This window comes from Miniopterus natalensis, chromosome 8 (assembly GCF_054644295.1).
Source record: "Miniopterus natalensis isolate mMinNat1 chromosome 8, mMinNat1.hap1, whole genome shotgun sequence".
Classification (NCBI taxonomy): Eukaryota; Metazoa; Chordata; class Mammalia; order Chiroptera; family Miniopteridae; genus Miniopterus; species Miniopterus natalensis.
The window spans coordinates 12465410-12488450 of NC_142088.1; the positions used below are offsets into that span (position 1 = coordinate 12465410).

The 23041-nt window shown below is 52.2% G+C and overlaps 1 protein-coding gene across 7 annotated transcripts in view; it reads left to right on the top strand.

Moving 5' to 3' along the window:
- The window catches only part of TNS1 (tensin 1), a 190766-nt gene that overhangs the window by 143627 nt on the left and 24098 nt on the right, over positions 1–23041 (top strand). For 6 of the 7 annotated variants that reach the window (XM_016196775.2, XM_016196776.2, XM_087819599.1 and 3 more), the window contains 4 exons: positions 2492–4063; positions 14611–14807; positions 15773–15848; positions 19232–19324. In XM_016196775.2, the coding sequence (XP_016052261.2) occupies positions 2492–4063; positions 14611–14807; positions 15773–15848; positions 19232–19324 (1938 nt within the window). Of the gene's footprint in view, positions 1–2491; positions 4064–9510; positions 9595–14610; positions 14808–15772; positions 15849–19231; positions 19325–19914; positions 19939–20454; positions 20494–21670; positions 21830–23041 lie in introns of all 7 variants that reach the window. The other variant, XM_087819600.1, reaches the window with a different exon arrangement.

Genomic DNA, 23041 nt, shown 5'->3' on the forward strand with positions numbered 1-23041 from the left:
AGTGGGGCCTGGCCAGCAGGGCCAGGATATTAGGTGATGGGAATCGGTGTGAATTCTCCTTCCGGCCTCAGGGATGTTTCTTAGCTCTCCTGCCAATTCCTCTTCTTTTATGCACCCAAGCAAAGTGCTGGATTGGGTCTGCTTTCATCCCGAAGGAGAGAGTCCTCTCAGATTTGCACCCAGTGCTTCTCGTTGCCTTCTACGTAAGTGTAAGTGGGGAGGCACAAGACACCCCACCCTTTGCTTTGTTTCTTTCCCCACTTCCCAGACCATGTGAGCATGGACTTAGGGGATTAGGGGTCCAGGGCATGGAGGAGATCCCTGGCCCAGGAGTAACACTGTGGCATCTCATGGTGTAGGCTGCCGAGAGGGGCCAGGGCCCAGGAATGGGCGTGCTTCTATAGGGCCAGCTGCTTTCCAGGCCATTGAGAAGGAGAGACAGCCCTTCAGACTCCCAGTAACTGGTATGAGGGGCCCATCCTCACAGGCCACCCCCAGAAATCTGAGTGGATGCCAGGCTGTACTTTTCTCCTCTGGAAATAGCCAGCTGGGATCTCTTCCTTTTTGTGTAGCAAGGCACCCAGTTCTTTGGAGAGACATGTGTGAGGGTCAGGCTCTTTCATCTGACAGTGTCGACCCCTCTGGGGGAGTCAGCCATGCCTGTAGCGGTCTCTTAGCAGCCTTTAAGTGGTTCTAGTGGTTCTCCACGCGCTGTTGGAGATTCAGACCTATCTCGCCCAAACCCCTTTCCCTTTCAGACCAGCCACATCCCTGTGTGCCCTGGGCTGTGGCAACACTCTGGCCTCTGTCACTTGGGTTCTGAAGCCCCAGGGAAAACTGGGGGCAGAGAGATGGCTCTGAAGAGTTAAGTGAATGGGCAGAGCATCCAGCCCTGGGGGTGTGTGTGGACGATGTGCCCTGTTGGACATCTCTGTGCTCTCCCTCACTTGGTGACATCATTTGGTTGGCCTGTGGTTTGTGTGTGTGTGTGTGTGTGTGTGCGCGCCCATCAGGATGTTCCTGTTTTGTGGTTGTCTGATCACTTGTTTTTGGCCGTGGGTTTCTGTATGAGTGTTTATTTTTAGAGGCTGCCACTTCTGGCCCGAGGGCTGATCCTTGGCCTTGGTAGGAGCCTGTGTTTTCTGAAATGTTTGTGGCTTTAAATTTAAGTATTTATTTTGGAGTATTGCTGCCTTTCATGTGTTCAATCTATAGTGTGTGTATGTATGTGTGTGAGGTATGAGAGCCAGTGTAGAATAATAAAAATTGTGTGCTCTTTGAAGTTCTGATTTAGTAATTCTGACTTTAAATTAATTTTTATTTTACTTTAGTTTTATTTTAATTGTCTTAAATTAGTTCTGATTTTAAACCCCAGCTTTACCAGGTACGATGTGTCTGCAAATAAATGGTTTCACCTCTCAGAACCTCAGTTTTCCCATCTTTAAAACAGGTAGAACACTCCCTGACACACAGAATTAGAAACAATGTACGTGTTAAGTATGTAACAGACTGTTTGGCGCATAACAGCTGTTGACTGCATGTTAGCTATTATTATTATTTGTGCTTGCATATATGTGTTTTCTGACCAGGAGCACCTATGTTGTGTACCCCAATAGGGCACCAGGGTGTTTGATGTGGGTGAATTCGGGATGTTTGATTTGGGTGATTACTAGTTGGCATGTGGGTCTCTGGACATCTTTGTGTCAGATTTTCTCTCTGTGTGTGTGTGTGTGTGTGTGTGTGTGTGTGAGTGTGAGTGTGAGTGTGAGAGACAGAGAGAGAGAATGAAAGAGATAGACAGAGACAGAGAGTGTGTGTGTGTGTGTTTGTGTGTGTCTTGGGCTGGGACTTGGGCTGCTGATTGTACAGGGTGTGAAATCACTGAGTTCCTCTGGGCGGGGAAGTTCTTCTATCCTGAGTCAACCCTTTGGCCTTGAGCCACCCAGTGCTCACATTTTCCTTTCAGAGAAAGTATTGCTCATGGGTCCCCCAGAGCTGTCTGTAGACAAAATGACACAGGGGACACCTCTCCCTGGTGAAAATCTCTGATTTTTGTTCTCGATCCCTAAGCTGCTTCCCTGCCCCCCAACCCTAGCCCCCAGCCCCTCTCTAGAACCTTCATGGGCCCAGCATTCAGAGCGACAGTGTGTCCCCTTTGACACGGGGCCTGCTGGCTTTGGTCCAGAACTTCCAGGTCCTTGGGAAGCTAGCAGGATGCCAGAGGCAGGTTTTGGACTGGGCATCTTGACCCCCAGGACCCCCTGCCCAATCTTAGGCTTTGCTGTCTGGCCCTGAAGCAGGGTGTTGGGATGGGTTCTGCCTAAAAGCCTGGGGTAGGAGTCTTTTTGTCCTTTCCCCTTTCTGTCACCTTAGCTCTATCTCAGGGTGCTGAGAGGAGGTTTTGGGATCCAGGGAATGGAAGCCCTTAGTGCTTTCCTTGGGAGAATAGAAGGTGTCCCTGCTTCCCACTGATGTGTTCTTTCTCTTGCAGAGGTTGTGGGACACACACAGGGGCCGCTGGATGGGAGCCTGTATGCCAAGGTGAAGAAGAAGGACTCTTTGAATGGCAGCACTGGGGCCGTCAACGCCACACGTCCTGCCCTGTCGGCCACTCCCAACCACGTGGAACACACCCTGTCCGTGAGCAGTGACTCGGGCAACTCTACAGCCTCCACCAAGACAGACAAGACTGATGAGCCTGCCCCCGGCTCCTCCAGTGCCCCTGTTGCCCTGAGTCCCGAGGAGAAGCGCGAGCTAGACCGTCTGCTCAGTGGCATCGGCTTAGAGCGAGAGAAGCCAAGCACCATGTACCACACCCAGCATCTCCGGTCCCGCCTGGCAGGGGGCCCTGCTGTCCCCTCCTCCGCCCGCCACGTTGTCCCAGCCCAGGTTCACGTCAACGGCGGGGCCTTGGCATCTGAGCGGGAGACAGACATTCTGGACGATGAGCTGCCCAATCAGGATGGGCACAGCGTGGGCAGCATGGGAACCCTGTCCTCCCTGGATGGGATCACCAACACCAGTGAGGGGGGCTACCCAGAGGCCCTGTCCCCATTGACCAATGGCCTGGACAAGCCCTACCCCGTGGAACCTATGGTCAATGGCGGGGGCTACCCCTACGAGTCTGCCAGCCGAGCAGTGCCTGCGCATGCTGGCCACTCGGCCCCCATGCGGCCCTCCTACTCCACACAGGAGGGTTTAGCTGGCTACCAGCGGGAGGGCCCCCACCCAGCCTGGCAGCAGCAAGTGACCACCTCCCACTATGGCCACGACCCCAGCAGCATGTTCCGCTCTCAGTCCTTCCCGGAAACTGAGCCCCAGCTGCCCCCCGCTCCAGCCCGGGGTGGAAGCAGTCGGGAGGCTGTGCAGAGGGGCCTCAATTCCTGGCAGCAGCAGCAGCAGCAGCCTCGCCCGCCTCCTCGCCAGCAGGAAAGAGCCCTCTTGGAGAGTGTTGGGCCCTGCAGGCCCGGCCCCCAGCCATTGGCAGAGACCCCCATGCCTGGCCTCCCTGAGTTCCCCAGGGCAGCCTCCCAGCAGGAGATTGAGCAGTCCATTGAAGCCCTTAACATGCTGATGCTGGATCTGGAGCCAGCTGCAGCTGCTGCCCCCCTGCACAAGTCCCAAAGTGTCCCTGGGGCCTGGCCAGGGGCCTCCCCACTCTCCTCCCAGCCCCTTTCTGGCTCCTCCTACCAGTCCGGTCCACTGACCCAGTCCAGATCTGGCTACATCCCCCGTGGGCATTCCTTGGGAACCCCTGAGCCGGCCCCACGAGCTGCCCTGGAGTCTGTCCCTCCTGGCAGGTCTTACTCACCTTATGATTATCAGCTGTGTCCAGCTGGGCCCAACCAGAGTTACCGTTCAAAGAGCCCAGCTTCCTCCTCTTCCTTGCCCACTTTCCTTCCATCCAACCACAGCCCTCCAGGGCCTCAGCAGCCCCCGGCCTCTCTCCCTGGCCTCACCACTCAGCCTCAGCTTCCACCAAAGGAGGTGACTTCAGATCCATCCCGAACTCCAGAGGAGGAGCCCTTGAACCTGGAGGGGCTGGTGGCCCATCGGGTAGCAGGTAAGAACCTCAGGGACCATCAGTGCTGGGCATCCCCTCCTTATTCCCTCCACATCTTCCCTCTTTGGTCTTGGTTGGTCTTGCTGGGGGGAGGTGCAGGCAGAGCCATCACAGCTCAGCAGACACTGCTTTGGCCTGGAGAAGAGGCTGGCAGGAGCCCACATACTAGCCATCCCTTCCTGCATTCATTATCTGTTAGGCTCCAAGGCAGGCACTGAGATAGAAAGATCAATGTCTTTCAGTTCCAGTCCTCAAGAAGCTTACAGTCTAGTAAGGGGACAGGTAATTCTAACAGAGTGCAATGTGTGCTACAACGGAGGTGGGACCAAAGCCCTAGAGCTTGGGGAAAGCAAAGCTTACCCTTAGGACAATCAGGGAGAGCTTCCTGGAGGTGGTGACTTTGGGCTTGGAGTACATATCTTCTAAGTAGAGAGGAAATGGTCTCTGCAACTGCCTGTAGTGCTCTTTGTACTCAGACTTCAGTTTCTTAGGGAAGGCATAGAGTAGGCTAGAGGGAGGTCTCTATAGACTCAAATTCCCTCTTGGGCCTTCTCAGAGGCATAACAAAGCCTGAGAGGTTATACTGAAGCTCTGGGCTCAGAGTCTTCAATCCTGGTGGGTCCTTCCAGGATATTTCTCTGTTTTGGGGGAGGCCAAGGTCCCTCTTCTGTCCAGTTGTCTATTAGTCCTCACTTTAGGACCAGCTTTGTATGGGAAACAGGTGCTGAGAAACAAAGCTCCATTTCCTGTCAGAACATGAATGGGCTTATCTTTTTATAGAGAGGAGAGATAGTGGATCAGTCCGAAGAGCTTATTGGGGAGGCAAAGGCAAGAAATGGAAGACTGTCCAGGGCCATATTGGGAGGGACAGGAAGGGTTCCCTTCGTTTCCATTGACCTAAGCCTATGACCATTACATGGGGGCAGCCAAACTGGGAGGGAGATCCTATGGGTTGATTTTGTTATGGAGGTAAGGCCCAGGCAGGGGTGAAGCAGAGACTGGGGCTGGGGACGGGGCTTGTGCCCAGTTCCTCAGCTGACAGGGTGGTGAAAGCTCAGGGAGGAGAAGGGGAGTCTGGGCAGCTGACTTTACCCTGAGTCCCTTTTTCCTAAATTTAGGGGAAGCTGAGTCACCATGCCAGCTGCAAGGAGGGAGGGAGACACCCTCACTGGGGATGGATGGTGGGTTTAGGGAAGTAGGCTAGCTGGCTGTTGGGCTGGGCCCAGGACCTGGGTGTGGGGACATGCACACCCTACTCCTATACTTCAGAGCAGAGCACAGTGCCCAGCTCTACTATCTGTAACTTGAAATTGGCCATAATGAAAATATTTACACCATTGAAATTGGCAATCAGGCCTTCACATCCCCTGGAGAGCTAGTTTAGCAGCACATTATTGCTTTTACAGGATAAGTAGTTCTGTAACCCTAGGAGTGAAAGAAAGGCTCCATGGGGGTGGTCCAGTTGGGGTTAATGTCTTCTGCTTTCTCCCATGTCTGGGCCCCTGGGATAAGGACTCCCAGCTTCTTTGTCAGCAGAGACACTTTTCCTCCTGGTTTTGTTGACGGGAGGGGAATGGAGCCCCCTCAGTATTTTACAGAGTTGGGGTAGTGGCCTGAGGAATAGTGACACTCTAGCCTAATGTGGGGCAGGATCCAGGGGGCTATTCTCTGGGGGAGCAGGATGAATTTCCTCCCCTACCAAAACCTTTCAATATAGCTCTCCTGGAGCTTGCTTAAGAGGAAGACATACCTGAATGGTTCAGGAAGGATGCTTATCTTATAATGCATCTCTTGCCAGCCTTTTCTCTCCTACTAGCTTATGAAGTCTTGACTATCAACCTCTATATCCCATAGCTGCTTAATCTTTGGCTGCCAAGAAGTCACAGGAAAGGGGCGACATTATTGGCACATCTCTGCTCCCATCTCCACCAACTGTGAGTGACTCAGGAGAAAGGATGAGATGAATAGAGGGGCAGTTATATTTTGTTCCCAGGGCTGTAAAGGGGCCTCGTTGGGCCATGCCCTGTTGTGAACAGTATTTCTTGTGTCAGCAGATCCTTCTTGCACAGCTTCTTTAGTAGCTCTTCAGGATGTCTGCCGTGCATGTGTAGATAAAGGCACATAGGATCAATGTGCAGCATAGTCTAGGAGCCAGGGAGGATAAACTTCCAGTACCACCTCTTCCTGCTCATTCTACTTCTGCAAGAAGCTGGAAGATAAGCTTTAATATGAGTAACCTAGAAGCTCAGATCTGAGGGAGAATGTCTTCATGGCCATCAAGTTGATCTGGTTTCTCCTGGCTTTTCTCCCTCAGGTCTTCATTTTCCTACTTGGCTGTCCTCCATGCTCAGTATTATGTCCCTGGTTCATTCCACTTTGATCCAACAACTCCTTATGCTTTATTTCAGTGTAGATCTCAGAGAATATAGAAGTAGTTTTCTTAATTTAATAAAGGGTGGGTACCAGAAACCTGTAGCACATATTACACTTTTTTGTGAAGCATTGAAAACATTACTATTATAACCAGGGACAAAGTAAGAATGCCAATTATCAGCACTATCATTTAACATCGTATTGGATGTCCTAGCCAGTGCAATAAGACAAGAAAAAGAAATAAGAGTCAGAGTTGGAGAGTCCAATCAAGTTATCTCATGATCCCGATTCTGTGACTGGACTGATCTCAAATGTCCCTAGAGGTAAAGATTTCAATGCATGTTGGAAGCAAGATGTGGATCTTATCTTTAAGGAGCCTAAAGTTTAGTAAGAGGAAAAAAGAACTGGAATTTTAAAATGAAGTCATTAATAATAATGGAAGTATGGAGAAAGTTCTGTGGGAGTGAGGGAAAAGATCACTATCCGCTAGAGAGACTAGGGAGGCTCTGTGTTGAGTGTGGGTTTTAAACAGAGCCTTGGACAATGGGTAAGATTTTGAAAGTGGATGAGGTAATTGGAAAGAGAGGGTTCATAGCGAAGACAGGAAAGCATAGGAAATGTTTGAAGAATAAAGTAGATTGAGAACATATAGGCTGTGTGAGAGAAAGCCAAGAAAGGTAGCCTGGGCCCTGCTCTGGTTGATCTTAAATACCAGACTAAGGAACTTGAATCTTACCTAGTAGCAATGTAAGAAGCTGTATTTTAGTCAGGAGAATATGCCATGATCAGAGCTGTAGTTTAGGAAGGTGTACTTGATGGGTCTGGGCAGGAAGGATGCAAAATGGGAAAGATTGATTTGGGAGATATAGGAGTTTATTAGATAGTTTAGGTATGGGGACTGGATCAGGGTGCTGACCATGGTAATGAAAAAGAAGAGATGAATACCAAGGATGCTGTGCAAGTAGTGAGTGTTTACAAATCGATTGGATGTAGTGGGTGAGGGAGAAGGAGACATCAAAGATGATTCTGAGGTTCCATGAATAGAAATAAAATGATGGTTCTATTAACAAGCCAGGAGTTATGATGAAGACCTCAGGGTTAGATATGCTGAGTTTGAGGTGATGGTGGAGCATGCAAGTAGAGATGTATGGAAGGCAGTTGAATATCCATAATCGGAGTTTGAAAGAGTGGAAAGAGCTATAGATTTTGGAGTCATCCTCACAAAAGTGAAGTTTAAATCTTTTGGGCATAGATAACTCTGTCACTGAGCATGAAGAGAAAAGAATATAGGGTGAAATGGCCATGAGGGGAATGGAGGCCATATAGTGGACTGAGAATGCATGTTCACCCTGGTGAGAGGAGATTCGGACTGTAGGCCATCACAGAAGTCTGGATAGTAAAGGGTTTCCAGGAGGAGAAGTGGGGGGCGGGGTGTCAGCAATGTCACTGTGGAGAGGTCATGAGAAGCAGGATTGAGAAAAATGCATTGGGCTTGCCAATTAGGTGGCCCCAGTGATTTTCAAAGGCATATTTTCAGTAGAGTGGTGCTGATAGAAACCAGACTGAGGGATTGAGGAGTGAGTGGAGAGGGAGTGCAGACAGCATGTCAGCTACTCTTTTGAGTGGTTTTGTGATAAAAGGAGAGAAGGCAGTAGCTAAAGAAGACAGCAAGATATTGAGAACTTTCCTTTTGTACATGTAGGAACCAACCATGAGAATGTTTTTAGAGAAGAGAGGTTGAATATGGAGGGCAGAAGGAGAAGAAAAAGTTATAAGAGAGATAATAAAATTGATAGAATAAGGTCTTTAAGAGAGTAAAAGGGGATAGGCTTAGGAGCCTAGATAGTTAAGTTAGACTCAATCAGGAGGTGAGATGCCTCTTCATGAAACAAGACAGATACAGATATAGGAAAAGTCAAGGTTTTTGACCCTAGCAACTAAAGTATGGACTTGCTCTTTATTGAGATAGGTATGGATGTAGGAAGAGCCAGCTTAGAGGGGATATCAGAAGTGTGATTTTTGCCATGTTAGATTTGAGATACCCATGAAACATCCAAGATGGTGGGACATATGGGTCAGGAGTCTCAGTGGGAGAGACCAGAGCTTAGAAATGTGAGAGCAGCCAATGTGCGGATGTGATGTAGAGCATTCTGCTGCATACCATCACCTAGAGGGCAAGCATAGGTGGAGCAGAGGTCCCAGGAGTGTGTCTGGAGCCTCACACATTCAGCTGTTACAGACACAGGAGGAACCAGCAGAGAAATGGATGTGAAGCAGTTTGTGAAGTATGGAGGAAAGCTAAATGGGCATCATTCCCTGGAGGGCGTCTTTCCCTGGAAGCCAGGACAGGGTGATAATGGTCACTGGGAGGCCCTGTGTATGAAGGTGGCTTGGGAGTCAGCTAGAGTGAATGAAAGGATGGCATAGCAGGTCCTCATAGTGCAACCAGGCAGGCTCACTTTAAGGACTTCTCAGTGGTGCACAGCAGCTTTGCGCAGTAGAAAATTGTAAGTGGCTCCCACCAAAGAGGATTTCTGTGGTAGGTGTGACAGAAGAACAAAGGGCAGAGGGAAGCTTGGATGTTGGGAGTATGACCCTTGGGCTCAGACTGGCAGGGTCACAGCTGAATCCAGGAAGAGGTAGGTGACCATGAGAGCAGAGAGAGCCCAGGATGGGGCCATGCTGACTGTGAGGGGCAGGTGACGTGTGGGGCAATGGGACTGAAATCTCCTGGTCCCAGGCTGGAGTTAGAAATTAGAGGGACGTGGTGTCCTGCCGGACAGCAGGAGATCTATCTGCCCTTTGGAGAAGCAAGATCCTAGGTCCACCCTCTCTTCTTATCTGACACCCTCCCTACCTCCCTCCAGTGTGTGTCCAGAACACCAACTAATTTTATTTTCTCTTTGTTTTTGTTTTGTTTCGTCTTGTTTAATGCCTCGTCCCCTGCGTTCTTCGTGTTTCCCATGTCCATCTGTCCCCTGTGCCATGGGTGTGGTGCCTTCCTCGCCTGGTGTCATCCCTTCTCTTCCTGCTTGCCTCCCTCCCTGCCGGCTCCCCTGGGGTGGGGTGGGCAGCGTACAACGCCAGGTTGCAGGGCATTGGGCTAAGTGTCAGCTACCGGCACCCTCTCCACCGGCTCCGATCTTCTTCCCTCTCTGGTTGGTGCTTTCCTCCCCTCCCCCCTTTATAACTCCGCTCTCAGTTTCTCTCTTCAGCTCCTCCTTCATGTACTATTTCTTCCAAACTTCTATCCACTTTCTTCCTCCTCATTTTTTCATATCCTCCCCACTTTTCTTCTCCTTCTTCTGTTCTTTTCATCTCTTTCGTGTTTCCTTTTGCCCCTCTCTCCTTTTCTCACTGCCCCCTTCTCTCTCCTTGCCCACTCCTCCTTTCTTCCTCCTCCCTCCTCCTGCATGAGCAAGTGCTCCCACTTCTGCATGGACACAGGCCTGATGCTTCCAGCCTTGGCCTTACCTGCTAGGGACAGGGTCTGGGGTAGCTAGACTCTCAGGTTCCCCATGGACACGCAGGCTTTTGCAATGAGGGTGCTCAGCGATGGTGGGCCAGGGCCTCAGCAGGAGCCAGGCTGTGCTTCCCATGGGCCACTGGGCACAAGACAGAGTGGCTCCTGCTACTCTGTCCACTCAAGTATAACACTCCCTGGGGACAGAGCACCCCCTGTGACCTCATTCCGAGTCTCTGATTTCAGGATCTATAACCTAGAGTCAGAAGCTCTGGGTGTGGTCCTGGGTCTGACTGTGACCACCTCTGTGACCATGGGCAAGTGTCTTCATTACTCAGAGCTCAATTCCCCAATGTGAAATAGAGAGATCACAATCCTGCCCTTTATATTTTACATGGTGGATTGATGTGCCCCAACATGGGGGACCCTCCATCAAGGGTCACTTTGCTCTGTTTGAGGGTTATGGAGTTCACTATGTCTACCTGAGTCTCCTGGACAAATGGATTCATAGGCTTTTAGACCTGAGGACCAAGTCACCTCATCCTTTCCCTGCTTCTCGGAGCCAGGAGGCCTGGTCCAAGGAGAAGATGATGCTCAGACTTTCCCCATGGGGTGACCTTGATCAGTTCCAGAAAAAGGCTTATTAGGGTGGTGGTGGGCACAGTTGACTCCCAATACCAATGTCTGGTATTTTCTGGACCCTCCTTCTCCTAGTCCATGGATAATGGGGAGATGGCTCTAGCAGAATGCCCCTGTCTGCCTCCTCTCCTCTCCCTCTACCTTTTTCTCGGCCCAGTGGTGGGGAGTGCAGGGTTCAGCTGGGCCTGGGATTTGGGGCCGTTCTGGGGTGGTAGGCCTGTCCTGAGGGGAGCTGGCATGGCTTGCCCTGGGGCTGCTAGTGTGATCGCCGTGTGGCTTTCTGGTGCCCTGGCCCAGCAGGTGGCCTCCCGGATCCCCTCACTTCTGGAGCCCCCGGCATGCAGTTGGACACCTGCCCTGTCATCTGGAGCTGAGGAATCCAGTCTTCTGGAAATTGGAAGGCTGGAAGGAAGAGCTGGGTCTGTGGGGTGGACGCCACCAGGCCGGGCTTGTAGGGAAGCCCTGTGATAAAGCCTGGCACTGGAGCATTTGTCCATGGGACCCGGGGTGGTTGGGGTTGGGCCCTGCCAGAGTGTATTGATGGTGTAAGGGCTATAGTCTCCAGAATCAGTGTGTGTAAATGTGTGTGTGTGTGTGTGAGGTGAAGTGGATTTAGTGCCTCAGTTCCAGCCTGCTTTAGGGAAGAGTGAGCCTTGGAGCCAGCTGCTCCCTCAAGCCCAGCACCATCCTGGGAAGCAGAGTGAGGACCCCTGGGAAATGGGACTGTTTGGGTGCCCTGCTTTTCAGGTCTGGAGACTTGCGTGGAGGCCCTGGGCTGAAGTGACCCCTATCCTGCAGGCAGTTGGGAAGACCCACAGTGTGAGCAGCTCTCAGAGGACAACGGAGGGCTCCTGAGTGTGGCAATTGTTAAAGAACACTGCATGGCCATAAGCACATCCCACTTGGGGCTGCTCAGCAGCGTTGCTGGGAAGCCCTTCCAGAGTCTTCCACTGCCTCCTTCCCCCTTTCTCCATGAGCTTCCCCTGGCTATGCTATCGAAGGGGTTCTGAGGGTTGCTCTGGGTGAAGCCTGTGTATGTGCACATGTGTGTGCATGTGTGTATGTGTGTGATGCTTGTGTGCATGTAGGGAGTGGAGCACATAGGGAGGGTGGCCCTGTGAGAGAGAATGAGACCTGGAGACTGAGAAAGGCCTGGGGTTGAGGGTGGTGGAGGGGAGAAAGGCGGCGGGGGGAGGGGAGCAGGCTTATTTTTATTATCGGTCACTTTCCAGGACGTGAGGGAGGGCTGTTCTCTCTCTGACACTGGCTGTCAGCCTGTGTCCAGATGCCCAGCTTGGCCGAGGAACAATGGGGCTCTCTTCTCTCCCCTCCACCCTGCTTCATCTCCCCTCCCGTAGGGAAAGACAAGAGAGAGGGAACATGGCTCTCCAGGCACTGAGGGGCAGATCTGGGCCTGCCAAAGGGGACAACAGTGAGACACTGTGTTCAAAGAATGTGAGAGGCCCTGGCTGGCCACTGGTGCTGTGGGGCGCTCTGGGGGGAAGGGGCTGTCCCGTGGGAGTGGAATGTGGGGTCTTCCCCCTTCTGCAGAGGGAGGCTCCCCTGCAATGCTTGAGCTCTTTGGAGGTCATTCTGGCTGTTCCCCTGCCTCTGGACAGACCGCACTCCCATGTGCCAGTCTGGTGGCAGTGGAGAGAGGAATTGAAGAGGTGAGATGGCTCTCAGATTTCCAACTGCCTTCTGCTAGGGTCTCTCATCCTCCACAGTTGGGAAGCCCCTCTGGCAGTCCAGCCTCCCCTCCAGGCATTGCAACCATCTGAACTTGGAGAGCGTTCTGGGCACACCAGGGAGAATGTTCTTTGTCCCTCTGGGAGACTGAGGGCCTCAAACAGACCCACTTTCAAGGGCAGACATCAGATCTGACACAGGGAAACTGGCTACCCCTCACCAAGGCACAGGGATCTATCTGCCAGGAAGAGGCTTCGGGCCTTTGCAGCCGGAACTAAAACCAGCCCTAATGCATTTCTGCTAACCTTGGGGCTGAACTCAGTTCCAAACCCCAAGAGCCTTTCCCAAATGGGCCTCCTTTGTCACAATTATTATTAGAAAATCAATGGCTATGTCTGTTACTCTCTAATGTTTTTGCCAGGAATGAAACTAGCAGTAATTCTGCCTCGAGCTGTCCAGGAGGGCTGAGGGGAAGGGGGCTCAGTGGGGGAGGGAGAAGTGTGGCCTGAGGGCAGGGGCACCAGCAGGGATGGTGGGAGGTGCAGGGTCTGTTCTGAGGGCTGGGGGCCCAGGATTGCAGTGGGGTCCCTGTGCGCTGCTCAAGACTTTCAGAGATGCACTCCATCTTTCATCTGGCCCTTGGTTAGGACGATGTGACCCTCAATTTTCTATTCTTAAAGTCAGGGTACTTCAAAGTGAAGAGCTTATTTGCTTTAAGTAAAACAATTTGTGAGTCCAGATTACAGTCCCCATTTGGGCTCTTTTGTCTGTTTAGATGGCAGGCAGGCTGCCTCTTAGTAATAAATAGCTCCACGTGGAGACTCAGAACACCACAGGTACCTTCTGCATTTGTAAAGGTGTGTGCCAGTCCAGCGGTTCTCCAGCCGGGGACTCTAGTTATGGTCGAGTATGAATGTCTCAGAGTGTGTGTGTGTGTGTGTGTGTGTGTGTGTGTGTGTGTGTGTGTGTGTGTGTGTGTGTGTGTGTGTGTGTGTGTGTGTGTGTGTGTGTGTGTGTGCGCGCGCGCGCGCGCGCGCGCGCGCGCGCGCGCGCACGCGCGCGCGCGCGCCTGTCCCTAGACTTGGCATTCAGCAGCCGGCTATTCATAACAAGTAAGAAGGCTTCCTAGCATGTGTTTCTCATGGCAGCCTTAGTGGCTTTGCCAGATGGGAGCTGGGAGGCTGCCCATGGTGTACAGACCCCCACTCTAGGTGGTAGATGATTTAGTCTCAATGAGGGTGATATCTGCTTGGCTTCACTGGCACATTCCTAGGGGCCAGCAGTGTATGTGGGTGTGTGTGTGCATGTGTGTGTGTGTGCGTGTGCATCTGTGCCATGGGACAGCATTCCCAGGTGTGCTGGCATGAGGCTCTTGTGGCCAGGGTCTCAGTCCCACGTAAACTTTGGTAAATCCCAGCACCTCCCCTCACCTGATCTGCTCTTAGGTGTGGTGAAGGCTGGACTGAGAACCTCCTGGCACAATATGATCAGGACTAGGAGCCTGTTCTCAGACTGGGTCTTGGCCTCTGGGACCCCAGGTGTAAGTTTTCTAGGATTCTCGTGCCAGCTTGGTGAGGCAGTGGGTTCCGTGCCTCAGCCCAGCTGTGGGAAGAGAGAGTAGGAAGGCAAGAGGGTGGGGTTAACAACATCCCCAGGCCTGTGGGATGGAAGGAAGTACAGAAAAGCAGATGGAGTGCATGACTCCAGGTCTTTGCCTGCTGTTCTGCTGGGAGGGCCAGAGTGGGAACCTGGACCAGCTTTGGGGCAAGAAAAGGGCTGGGTAGCTAAGGGCTGGCATAAGGGAAGTTGGTACGAGGTTTCAGAAGTGCACTGGATGAAGTTGGGGAACCCCAGAGAAGGTCAGCAATATTCCAGGGGCCAGTTGGGGCTGGAGACTTTATAATAAGCCTTAGTCATTTCTTTGTTCCTTCTTGGGAGCACCATTCGCAAGATGATGCATTATTCGCTCTTTCCAAAAGTTCTTCCCCACAGGCCTGATGTTGCTTGTTGGTTGATCAGTTGCCTTGGAGACTGTCTCTCCTCCCTCCACCTTCCCTCATTTGCCTGGAAGCTCTGGCCCTCTGCCTCCAGGCCTTGGAAGAAGCTGACATCTGTTTCTTGTATCAGTCCTTTGTGCTCTGGGCCCCAACCCTGAGCGAAGTAGATTCCTGGTGAAGGCCAGCCCAACCTAAGCAGGTCCCCCACCCTGCAGAGAAGCCCAGGGTGTGGTCAGAGGGAGGCAAGGGGGAGGTGCAGAGGGGAGACAAGCCCAGCTCCAGCATGGCCCCTGAGCTTGCACTGTCTTCTCTGGGGGAATTAGGCCCAATCGATCCTTTCTCGTACAATATGCTCACGGCCCTCTCTGCCCTGCCATTCCTCCCAGGGGTGCAGGCTCGGGAGAAGCAGCCTGCAGAGCCCCCAGCCCCTCTCCGGAAGCGGGCAGCCAGCGATGGACAGTATGAGAACCAGTCTCCAGAACCCTCATCTCCCCGTAGTCCTGGGGTTCGCTCCCCTGTTCAGTGCGTGTCCCCGGAGCTGGCTCTCACCATCGCGCTCAATCCTGGAGGGCGGCCCAAAGAGGTGAGTCCTCAGGTCACATTCTGGGGCCACAGAGGGTAGCAGAGCCTATCTGAATGCCCCAGGAACATGATGGTCAACTGAGTGACACTGACTTGTCAGTAAACCAGATAATTTTTTTTCTCCCCGCATCCTTACCTAGGGCTCTGGCATGTGGAATCTGGAGCTCATTTCCTTCCCTAAATAGCTTTTATGTCCTCACATCTTCCATTAACACTGAGATTGAGTTCCCTTCTTGCTTCCTAAAGAGCACTTTGAGCATCCTGGGTATGGCACAGGGGATCACAGTCTGTAAACTTCAAACCAGGTCATAGTCTGACAGTATTTTTGAGCCCTTTCTAGATAAAGGATCTTCTCTGGAGATATAATTTCAATGCCAAAATGTTTGCATTTCTGAGACGTTTCAGTGGTTTGGGGCAGTAGGTATTAAACTTCAGTGTGCGTAACAATCACCAGGAGTTTGTCAAAATGTAGATCCCCAAATCCATCTCCGGACATTCCTGCATGTTAGCTCTGGGATGGTGCCCAGGAATCTGCATTCTAGGCCTGCACTCTGGAAGCTTCTGATGCGAGTAGTCCATGTCTGACAAAGTCCAGGCTGAGTCATTCTGGACATGAATGGCTTTTGGACATCTTTTCCCTCCTGTCTTCTGCCAGGACCTAAGTCCCCTGCCCCCGGACCCTTCTCTTTGGCCCTGTTCTGAAGTATTTCCAAGGCAGGAGCTCCTGAATTCCACCTGGGCCTTACAACTGGCCTTGCAAAATAGCCACTTTCCGTTCCCTTGGCTACAAGGAGTTGTTGGGGCCATGAATGGGCAGCGTCTGCCTTTGACCTCTGTGTTCACTTGGCAGGGGTGGAAAGTCAGGCTGGTGAGGGGCATTGTGGGCTTGTTAACTGGGAAATGCCTCCTTCTCAAGATCATGACCACCAGTGTACCCCTTTTTCCTCCCTTGTTTTTCCCCTGCAGCCCCATCTGCACAGCTACAAGGAGGCCTTCGAGGAGCTGGAGGGAACCTCTCCTACCAGTCCACCACCCAGTGGGGGTAAGACCTCCCCATTAAACCTGTCTTTCCTGGGTCCCCTCAGGCACCTCTCAACCCCCCGCCTGTGTAAGCACCCTAGGTCTGTGGTAGGGGGTCCTGGCAAAGTTGGGCAGAACCACAGTCTGTCCCCTAATGGTCCTATGGCCCATTTCACTTCACCTTCCACCCCCCATTTCTCTTCTTTCCTGTTGTCCACACTCCCACATCTAAGGAGGCAGCAGGGAAGTCTTAGGATCCCACTGACTAATGATGGGGCCCCTGGGCTCCCATGGTGGAGAGCTTTCCTAGATGTTGAGAGTCTTTGCATCCTGGGTACAAAACATCTCCTACCTTAAAGTGACTCTTTGTGACTTGCTTGCGTGTCTCTGAGACAATGCTGGACCTTCTGGCTTCTAATGCCCATTTCTGTGTGCACTCAGGCTCCTCACTCAATTTCTGTCAAGGAAAGAAAGGCCTGGCATGCTCAGACTGACTGGCCTTTAGGCAGGAGCATTAGTCTGTACCCCTGATGCCCTCACTGGAGAGGCAAATCCCCAAAGGGCAGAGGTACTTCTACTCAAAGAGAAGACCCAGATGAGCACAGGAGTGGGACAGTGTTTGTCTTTATGGTAGACGAGACATGCAGAGGAGCTTGGAGAAACCCTTTGTGGGAAAGCAGTGAAGGAAGGACACCAGGCTTCGAAGGACTTGGGGTCCCTATGAAAGGCCTGGGTCAGCAGAGGAGAGAGAGGCTGGTGTTCCTCTGGGATCCGGTTGGCTGGGCCAGGCCCCAGCTATTTGTACTTTTGCCCTGGTGAGAGGGGAGGAGTGTGAGGAGGAGAGCTAGAGCTGGCTGTGTGTTCTCCCAGTGGCTGGCTGATCTGCGGAAGAAGGAAGGTGGCACCAGAACTGGGCCCTTGCTACAGCAGAACTCTTGTCGGCTATCATCTTGGGCATGCAAGAGGCTGACTTTGTGACTGGAGGCCAGGGGTCTCCCTAGAGCAGTGCTGTCCAATGGAAATATAATATGAGCCACATTTGTTATTTAAACATTTTAAAAGCCACATTAAGAACATAAAAGAAAACTGGAGAAATTAAATTTAATGATCTTTTTATTTAACCCCAGATATTCAAAATATTATCATTTCAATAGGTAAATCAATATAAAAACAGTAATGAGATATTTTTTAACCTTTTAAAAAATGTAAGAAGAAACCTGGAAACTAACTTTAATAATAGGTTTTATTTAACCCCAGAGGTCTAAAATATTATTTCAACATGGAGTGATATATTGAGATATTTTGTGCTCTGGCTGCATACCAAATCTTTGAAATCTGTGTGTGCTACGACTCTCGGTTCAGACTGGCCACAGCGCAGGTTCTCCACAGCCCCGTGGGGCTCATGGCTACCCTATTGGACAGTGTAAGCCCCGGGACAGTATGCTCAAGAGAGCTCTGTGGCCTTTTATGACTCCATGGAATCTCTCTCCCTGGTCTTACCCTTCACCTTCACACTTACTCTGATTCCCTGTTGGTCCAAACAGCCAAGATCTTGGCCATCACCCTGTTTGGGATGGAAGCCATGTGGGCCAAGCCTGGGTTGGGTTTTGCCACTTGTTTCCGTTCCCATTTTTTCTTTCTCCCCTTGGTGAGCCCTGGGTGCCCTAAAAGGGGTGGGGAGTGGGGGGGGGGATGTTGGAGGTTTCTCCTATGCTCAGGGCTGGGAGGGAGGACAGAGGTGGAGAAATGTGAGGAATTCTCCCTGAAGCAAAAATCTTGCTTGGCTTTAGGGTTACCCACTCGTCTGCCTCAGAGAAGGGCCAGGTCCTGGGGACCGGGGGCATGAACAAGTAGGGAGCTGGAGATGCATGAGGGGAGCGAAGAGAAACCTCCCACACTTGGGGGCTGGAGAGCTTTCATGGTCATTCCATGGACAGTGGCCACTGAGGCTCACTCTTTCATAATTAATTACATTGAAATTCATTTGAGTGACAAACATTAATATGTACTTATAAGTGTCTATTGCAAGACACCTCTGTATGTGTGTGTAAGGGGGAAGGGAGGGACAGATATACACATAGGCCTAGACTACCCAATGCCTGGTTGTGTTTATACACAGTTATCCCCTCTGTTGTATTTGTTTGTTGGGCATCTGAGGACAGAGTGAGGTAGAGTGCAGGAATGGGCTACCCACTGGACCTTTGTGATGTCACACTATTTTCACAGACACCTACATACACATCTGCATACACAAATAAGTTATACAAGTTACTTGCATTGAGAGATTGCATTTTTTTGTTAGTTCCTGTAGGTCTTACTGTCTTTGGGGGAAGGGAGATTGGGCCAGGGAGAGTCCCAGAGTTGCTGTGTGGAGGTGCTATACAACTGAGGGCCACAGCTAGTCTGCTGAGGCTGTGGGTACAGGGCAAGCAACCTTGGGCTCTGGCGGATCTGTGTGGCTGTGTGTCCTCAGATACCATGGCCTCTGCAGACTTCTGATGACTGCAATAGGAGACACAGAGCTCTTTTTTTTTTTTTTACTTCTCCTTGGAGGTGTGCTAGGATACATGGCAGCCGTCATTGAGAAATCTTGTGACTGGGTGCAACAATCTCTCTGTACATCAGCTCAGAGTCTGGCCTCTTCCCTGGCTGCTGGGACAAAGCCGGACAGCCCTTTCTGACCTTGTGTGTTATGTGACGCTTCTAACCTGGACAGGTGGTTTGGGAGGGACCTGGGTTTAGTGCAGGGAGCTGGTGGAGATTGGGCTTCTCCCTCTTCTAGAACACAGAGAGCCCATTGCTGAGAAACTCTCTGCCTGAGGTGTGCAAAGGGTGTGCTTGGCTGGGAGTCAGACTTTTGGCTGTGGGCTGGCCTGGGCTCTCACAGCTCTGCTGACCCCTTCTCCTCCATCTGTTCGTTACAGGATGTGCCCTCTGGATGCTCCATTTCCTTTTGTTCTCCTCTAAGTCCACCTAAGCACCTGGCTTAGAAAGACTATGTGTGTGTGGCGGGGGGGGGAGCAGAGGAGGAAGGAAGAGGGAATAATATATGAGAAAATCAGGGATAGTCAAAGAAACCTGCATGTTTGTTGTAAACCATGGCATGTAAAGGGCCTAGGGAAAGGAAAGATTTTCTGCAGGTGGGAGGGCAGGGCCAGAACAAGGACACCACATCCTGACTCACTTTGCCCTTTAAACTGCGGAGAAAAACAGACAGGAAAGGGCAGTGGAGCCTTAGCATCGCTCCTGGGCTGGGGCGGGTTCCTCGGCTCCCTCTCCTGTGGGCCCACCCCTCCCCAACAAGCCCTCACCTACTGGTACCTCCCTCTTGCCCCATCTCCTCTCCCCTGCACCTTCCCTGGCCCAGACTCATTTCCCATGTCTCCTCTCTTCTCTCCGGCACAGTGCGCTCTCCACCAGGTCTGGCCAAGACACCCCTGTCAGCTCTGGGCCTGAAACCCCACAACCCAGCAGATATCCTGTTGCACCCTAAGGGCGGTGAGTGGCTCTGGCTGGAAGGGAGGCGGTGGGGGAGGCCAGAGGGAGGAGTGGGGGTTCAGAGGACCCCTGTGGTCCTGGGCAGGACCCAGAGGTGGTGGGTTCTCCAGACCTTCCTGGAAACAAGTTGGCAGCCTGGGTTCATGCCCACACTGAGGTCTGGGGTGGAGGAAGATAGATCCCTTTGCAACCTTCCTGCCCATTGAATTGTGAGGTCAATGCCATGTCCAGTGTCCTCTGACTTGGGGATTTGGAGGCCTGGCCTCAGTTTCCCTGGTGTTGGTCAGTTCTTTGCCAGAAGCCAGGCTCCTGTGTGCCCCAGTGTTCACACACTTGTTCACACACTCATGCAGGTATACACACACGCACACAGATGCAGACATGCCCACAGACTCATGCTCCAGTCTCACACCCCCCACTTCCTCGTCACATCTCCCAGCTCCCCTTCTTCTATGGGGGATGGAGAAAGTGGGGGGCGTTGGGCCCTTAGAGGCCATTTCAAGCAGGCTGAGTCCAGTAACTTTCTCCCTAGACTCTGGTTTTGGGGCTAAGCTGGGGCTCTGGGGGCCAACTTAGCTTTTTTTCCTTAGTCACCAGAAGACTGATCCTGCCAGGTAGGAATGCACTGGCATGTGTGTGTGACCCACGCAGACACACGGCCTGGGCACAGCCTCCCACTCAGGAGATGTCTGCATGGCCAGGGACACTGAGTCACCGGGAGAAGAAGGGGCGGGGGCTGCCTCTCACTAGGCCAGCACACTCCTGCTTGAGACACAGCCCGAGAGAGCCTGGGCAGGGGCTGTGACAGGGAAGGCTTGGACTTGGAGCCATAGGTTCAGGGCCTGCTGCTCCTGAGAGCCAGGCCCTCTTTAAATTGTGTGTCCTGCGTGCCCCACCGAGCCTCCCTGGAACCCAGGATCTCGTCAGGGTGGACCTCACCCCTCACCTTGGGGCACTTCTATGAGCGTCACCTCCACCCTGGCCTCACTCCTGTTTTCCCACTTCCCTTTTCTCAGCAAAGTCTCTCTCAAGAAAGGATCTCTGTTAACTGATCTCTCTCTCCTTCTTGCTCTCCCTCTCCTCTCCATCACCTGCCTCTCTTTCCTCCCACCTCTCCTCATCTTCCCCAGAGGAGGATGAGGGGAAGGAGGTACCAGAGCCGTCGGAAGGTAAGTGCTGGCTTGCCGTGTGCCGCTTCCTGCTGTCCGGGCCTGGGAATGGCTTTTCTCACAGAGCTGGGCCTGGCTGGCTGGGGGGCAGCTCTGTGTGACCAGGTCTCAAGTGACCAGGTGCATAGCCTCCTGGTCTCTACCCCTTGGTGATGAGCTGTTGCCCTAGAAACTGCCTGAGTCCTGACTGAGGAACTCGTAGTGCAGGTTCAGGAGCAGCCAGAGCCCAGGTGCCAGTGTGGTGCCACCTTGCTGACAAAACACCCCTCCTGCCACTGCCATCGCCAGTGGCATTTCTGCCAGCCTGCCTGGGGTGCAGCAAACCCCTTCGAAGGGTGAGGGGACTCACACATGGGGTGGGGGCTCATCATTTCATATCCTGGGTGTACTTGCACGCAGAGCTCAGAGCAGGGTTCTCTACCTTCTCACTACTGACTTTTAGGGCTGGACAATTCTTAGTTGTGGGGCTGCCCTGCACATTGTGGGATGTTTAGAGGCACCCCTGGCCTCTGCCTGCTCTGTGCCAGCAGTACCCACCTACTCATGACAATTCAAATACCTCCAACATTGCAAATGTCCCCTAGGGGGACAGCCACTCCTGTCGGAACCACTGTCTTAGAGCCATGAGTTGACCTCTTGAAGCTCGTGCCCGGTTTCTTGTCAACACAAATGGTAGGAGTTCTTTTTTCTGGGATTTTGATGCCTTTGGGGCTTTCAGAAGAGCTATGGACCTGCCCCTGTGCATCTGGACACCATGCGCAGAATTTTGTCAGTTTCAAGGAGTTAGCGTGTCTGTGTCAGCTTAACCCCTAATTTAGATGAACTCCACATTGTACACGGGGAAGTAGAAAGGGGATTCAGTCTGGCTGAAAGCCTTTAACTTATTAGGAGCAGAGTTCAAGTGATGACTCAGCAGCAGGTGAAACGCTGGGGGTGCTAGCCTGGGTGGCCTGGGTATGGTTTTGTGGCACCTGGTGTGGTTTAGGCCATCTCCACCAGGGGGGCTTGAATGAAGTGGGTGTCGAAGCACCTTCCAGCTCTGACGTGTTAGATGTACTGACTTCCCACTGGGACCCTAGACCCATGCGGCCTGGTTTGTTTAAAGACTCCATCTGGTTTTCTTAAGCCTGTTTCCACTTTCCTTTGCACTCACTGCCTTGATAGTCTACCCCCAAAGCAGGCATGGGCTGTACTGCTCTGAATCTGCTATCCCCCGGGCAGGATGACTGGAGCTTCCAGAAAGCTTTGCCCACTTCCAGCCAGAGTTTGGGCAGCCATGCCAGGGTACCTGGGGGTTTTGGAACAAGGGACCCCCAGCAACTGATCCCAGAACAGAGTGAGCTGCAGCTTGTTCCTGGCTGCTGGTTCCCAACTGGGCAGGGAAGCAGGGTTAGGAGTCTAGAATAAGCTAGGGCCCGGAGCCAGGGTTCATGTGTTTCAGATGCCCACCCACGCTGTCCTCGTGGTTGCTGACTTCAACAGACTGGTGGGACCTCAAGCCCTCTCCACTGGGAAGGTCTGAGGTAGATTATCCCACAGGCTGACAGGCCCTGGCTCTTTTCCACTTTGGGGTAACACTTCAGAGGAGTGAGTATCTGCAGAACTGAGCTGAGACCTGACCATTGTCCACACGCATGACTTCCAGTCTACAAGGCCTGGAGCCCTCCCACCCACTTCCATCTGTCCTTAAGCCACGGAGTTAGGAGAGGAAGGCTCTTAGGGATCAGCGGTGCCACACCCATCATTTTCACAGCTGTGGAGCTGAGGTTGTTTTCGTGGGGTGAGGGTGGGGGCATCTGCCCAAGGTCATAGTTAAAAGGCAGTGGGGCTAAGAGTGGAATTATCTCCTGTATCTTAGTCAGGTGCCCATTTCAAGCCCTCCTTCTGCGTCCAGGCATGGTGCCCTGGGATTCCAGCGTGGGGGGAAGAATTGCTGTCGTGGCCAGGGGAGTGGGGCGGGTTAGGGGCAGGGAGCTAGGCTGTGGGCAGCCAGTTTCATTTTTCCTGACTCATGTGCTGCCTCCCCGTCAGGCTAAAGCACATTCTTTGCCGACCCTCTGAAGCTCTGCTTGCTTTCTCTGCCCACTTTGGTGGGGAAAAAAAAATGCCTGTGAGAAAAAAATGGTCAGAGGCAGAATTACTCAGCCAGGGGAAAAGTAGACTAGGGAACTCTGCTCTGGTTAAGGCACCATGCTAAATGCTTTATATTAATTTATTTACCATTTATTGATTCAGTTAGTCAATAAGTATTTTGTGTGCCTACTGTGTAACAGGCACTGTGCCAGGCTCTGGAGATACATGACAAACAGTTCCATGGTTCCTAATCTCATGGAGCACATGCATGAACAGTAGCCAGAATTAAATGATGATGCAGAATTATGTATCGAGATAAGTGCTCTGAAGGGAAGAGATACAGTTTTATGAGACTTTGCAGCAAAGAAGTAACGTTAACTTGGTGGAATTGGGATGGGAGGAGCATTTTATGTAGAAGAGAAGGGCATGTGCAAAGGCCCTGGGGTGGGAGTCAACAGCATGTTTTTTCTAGGAG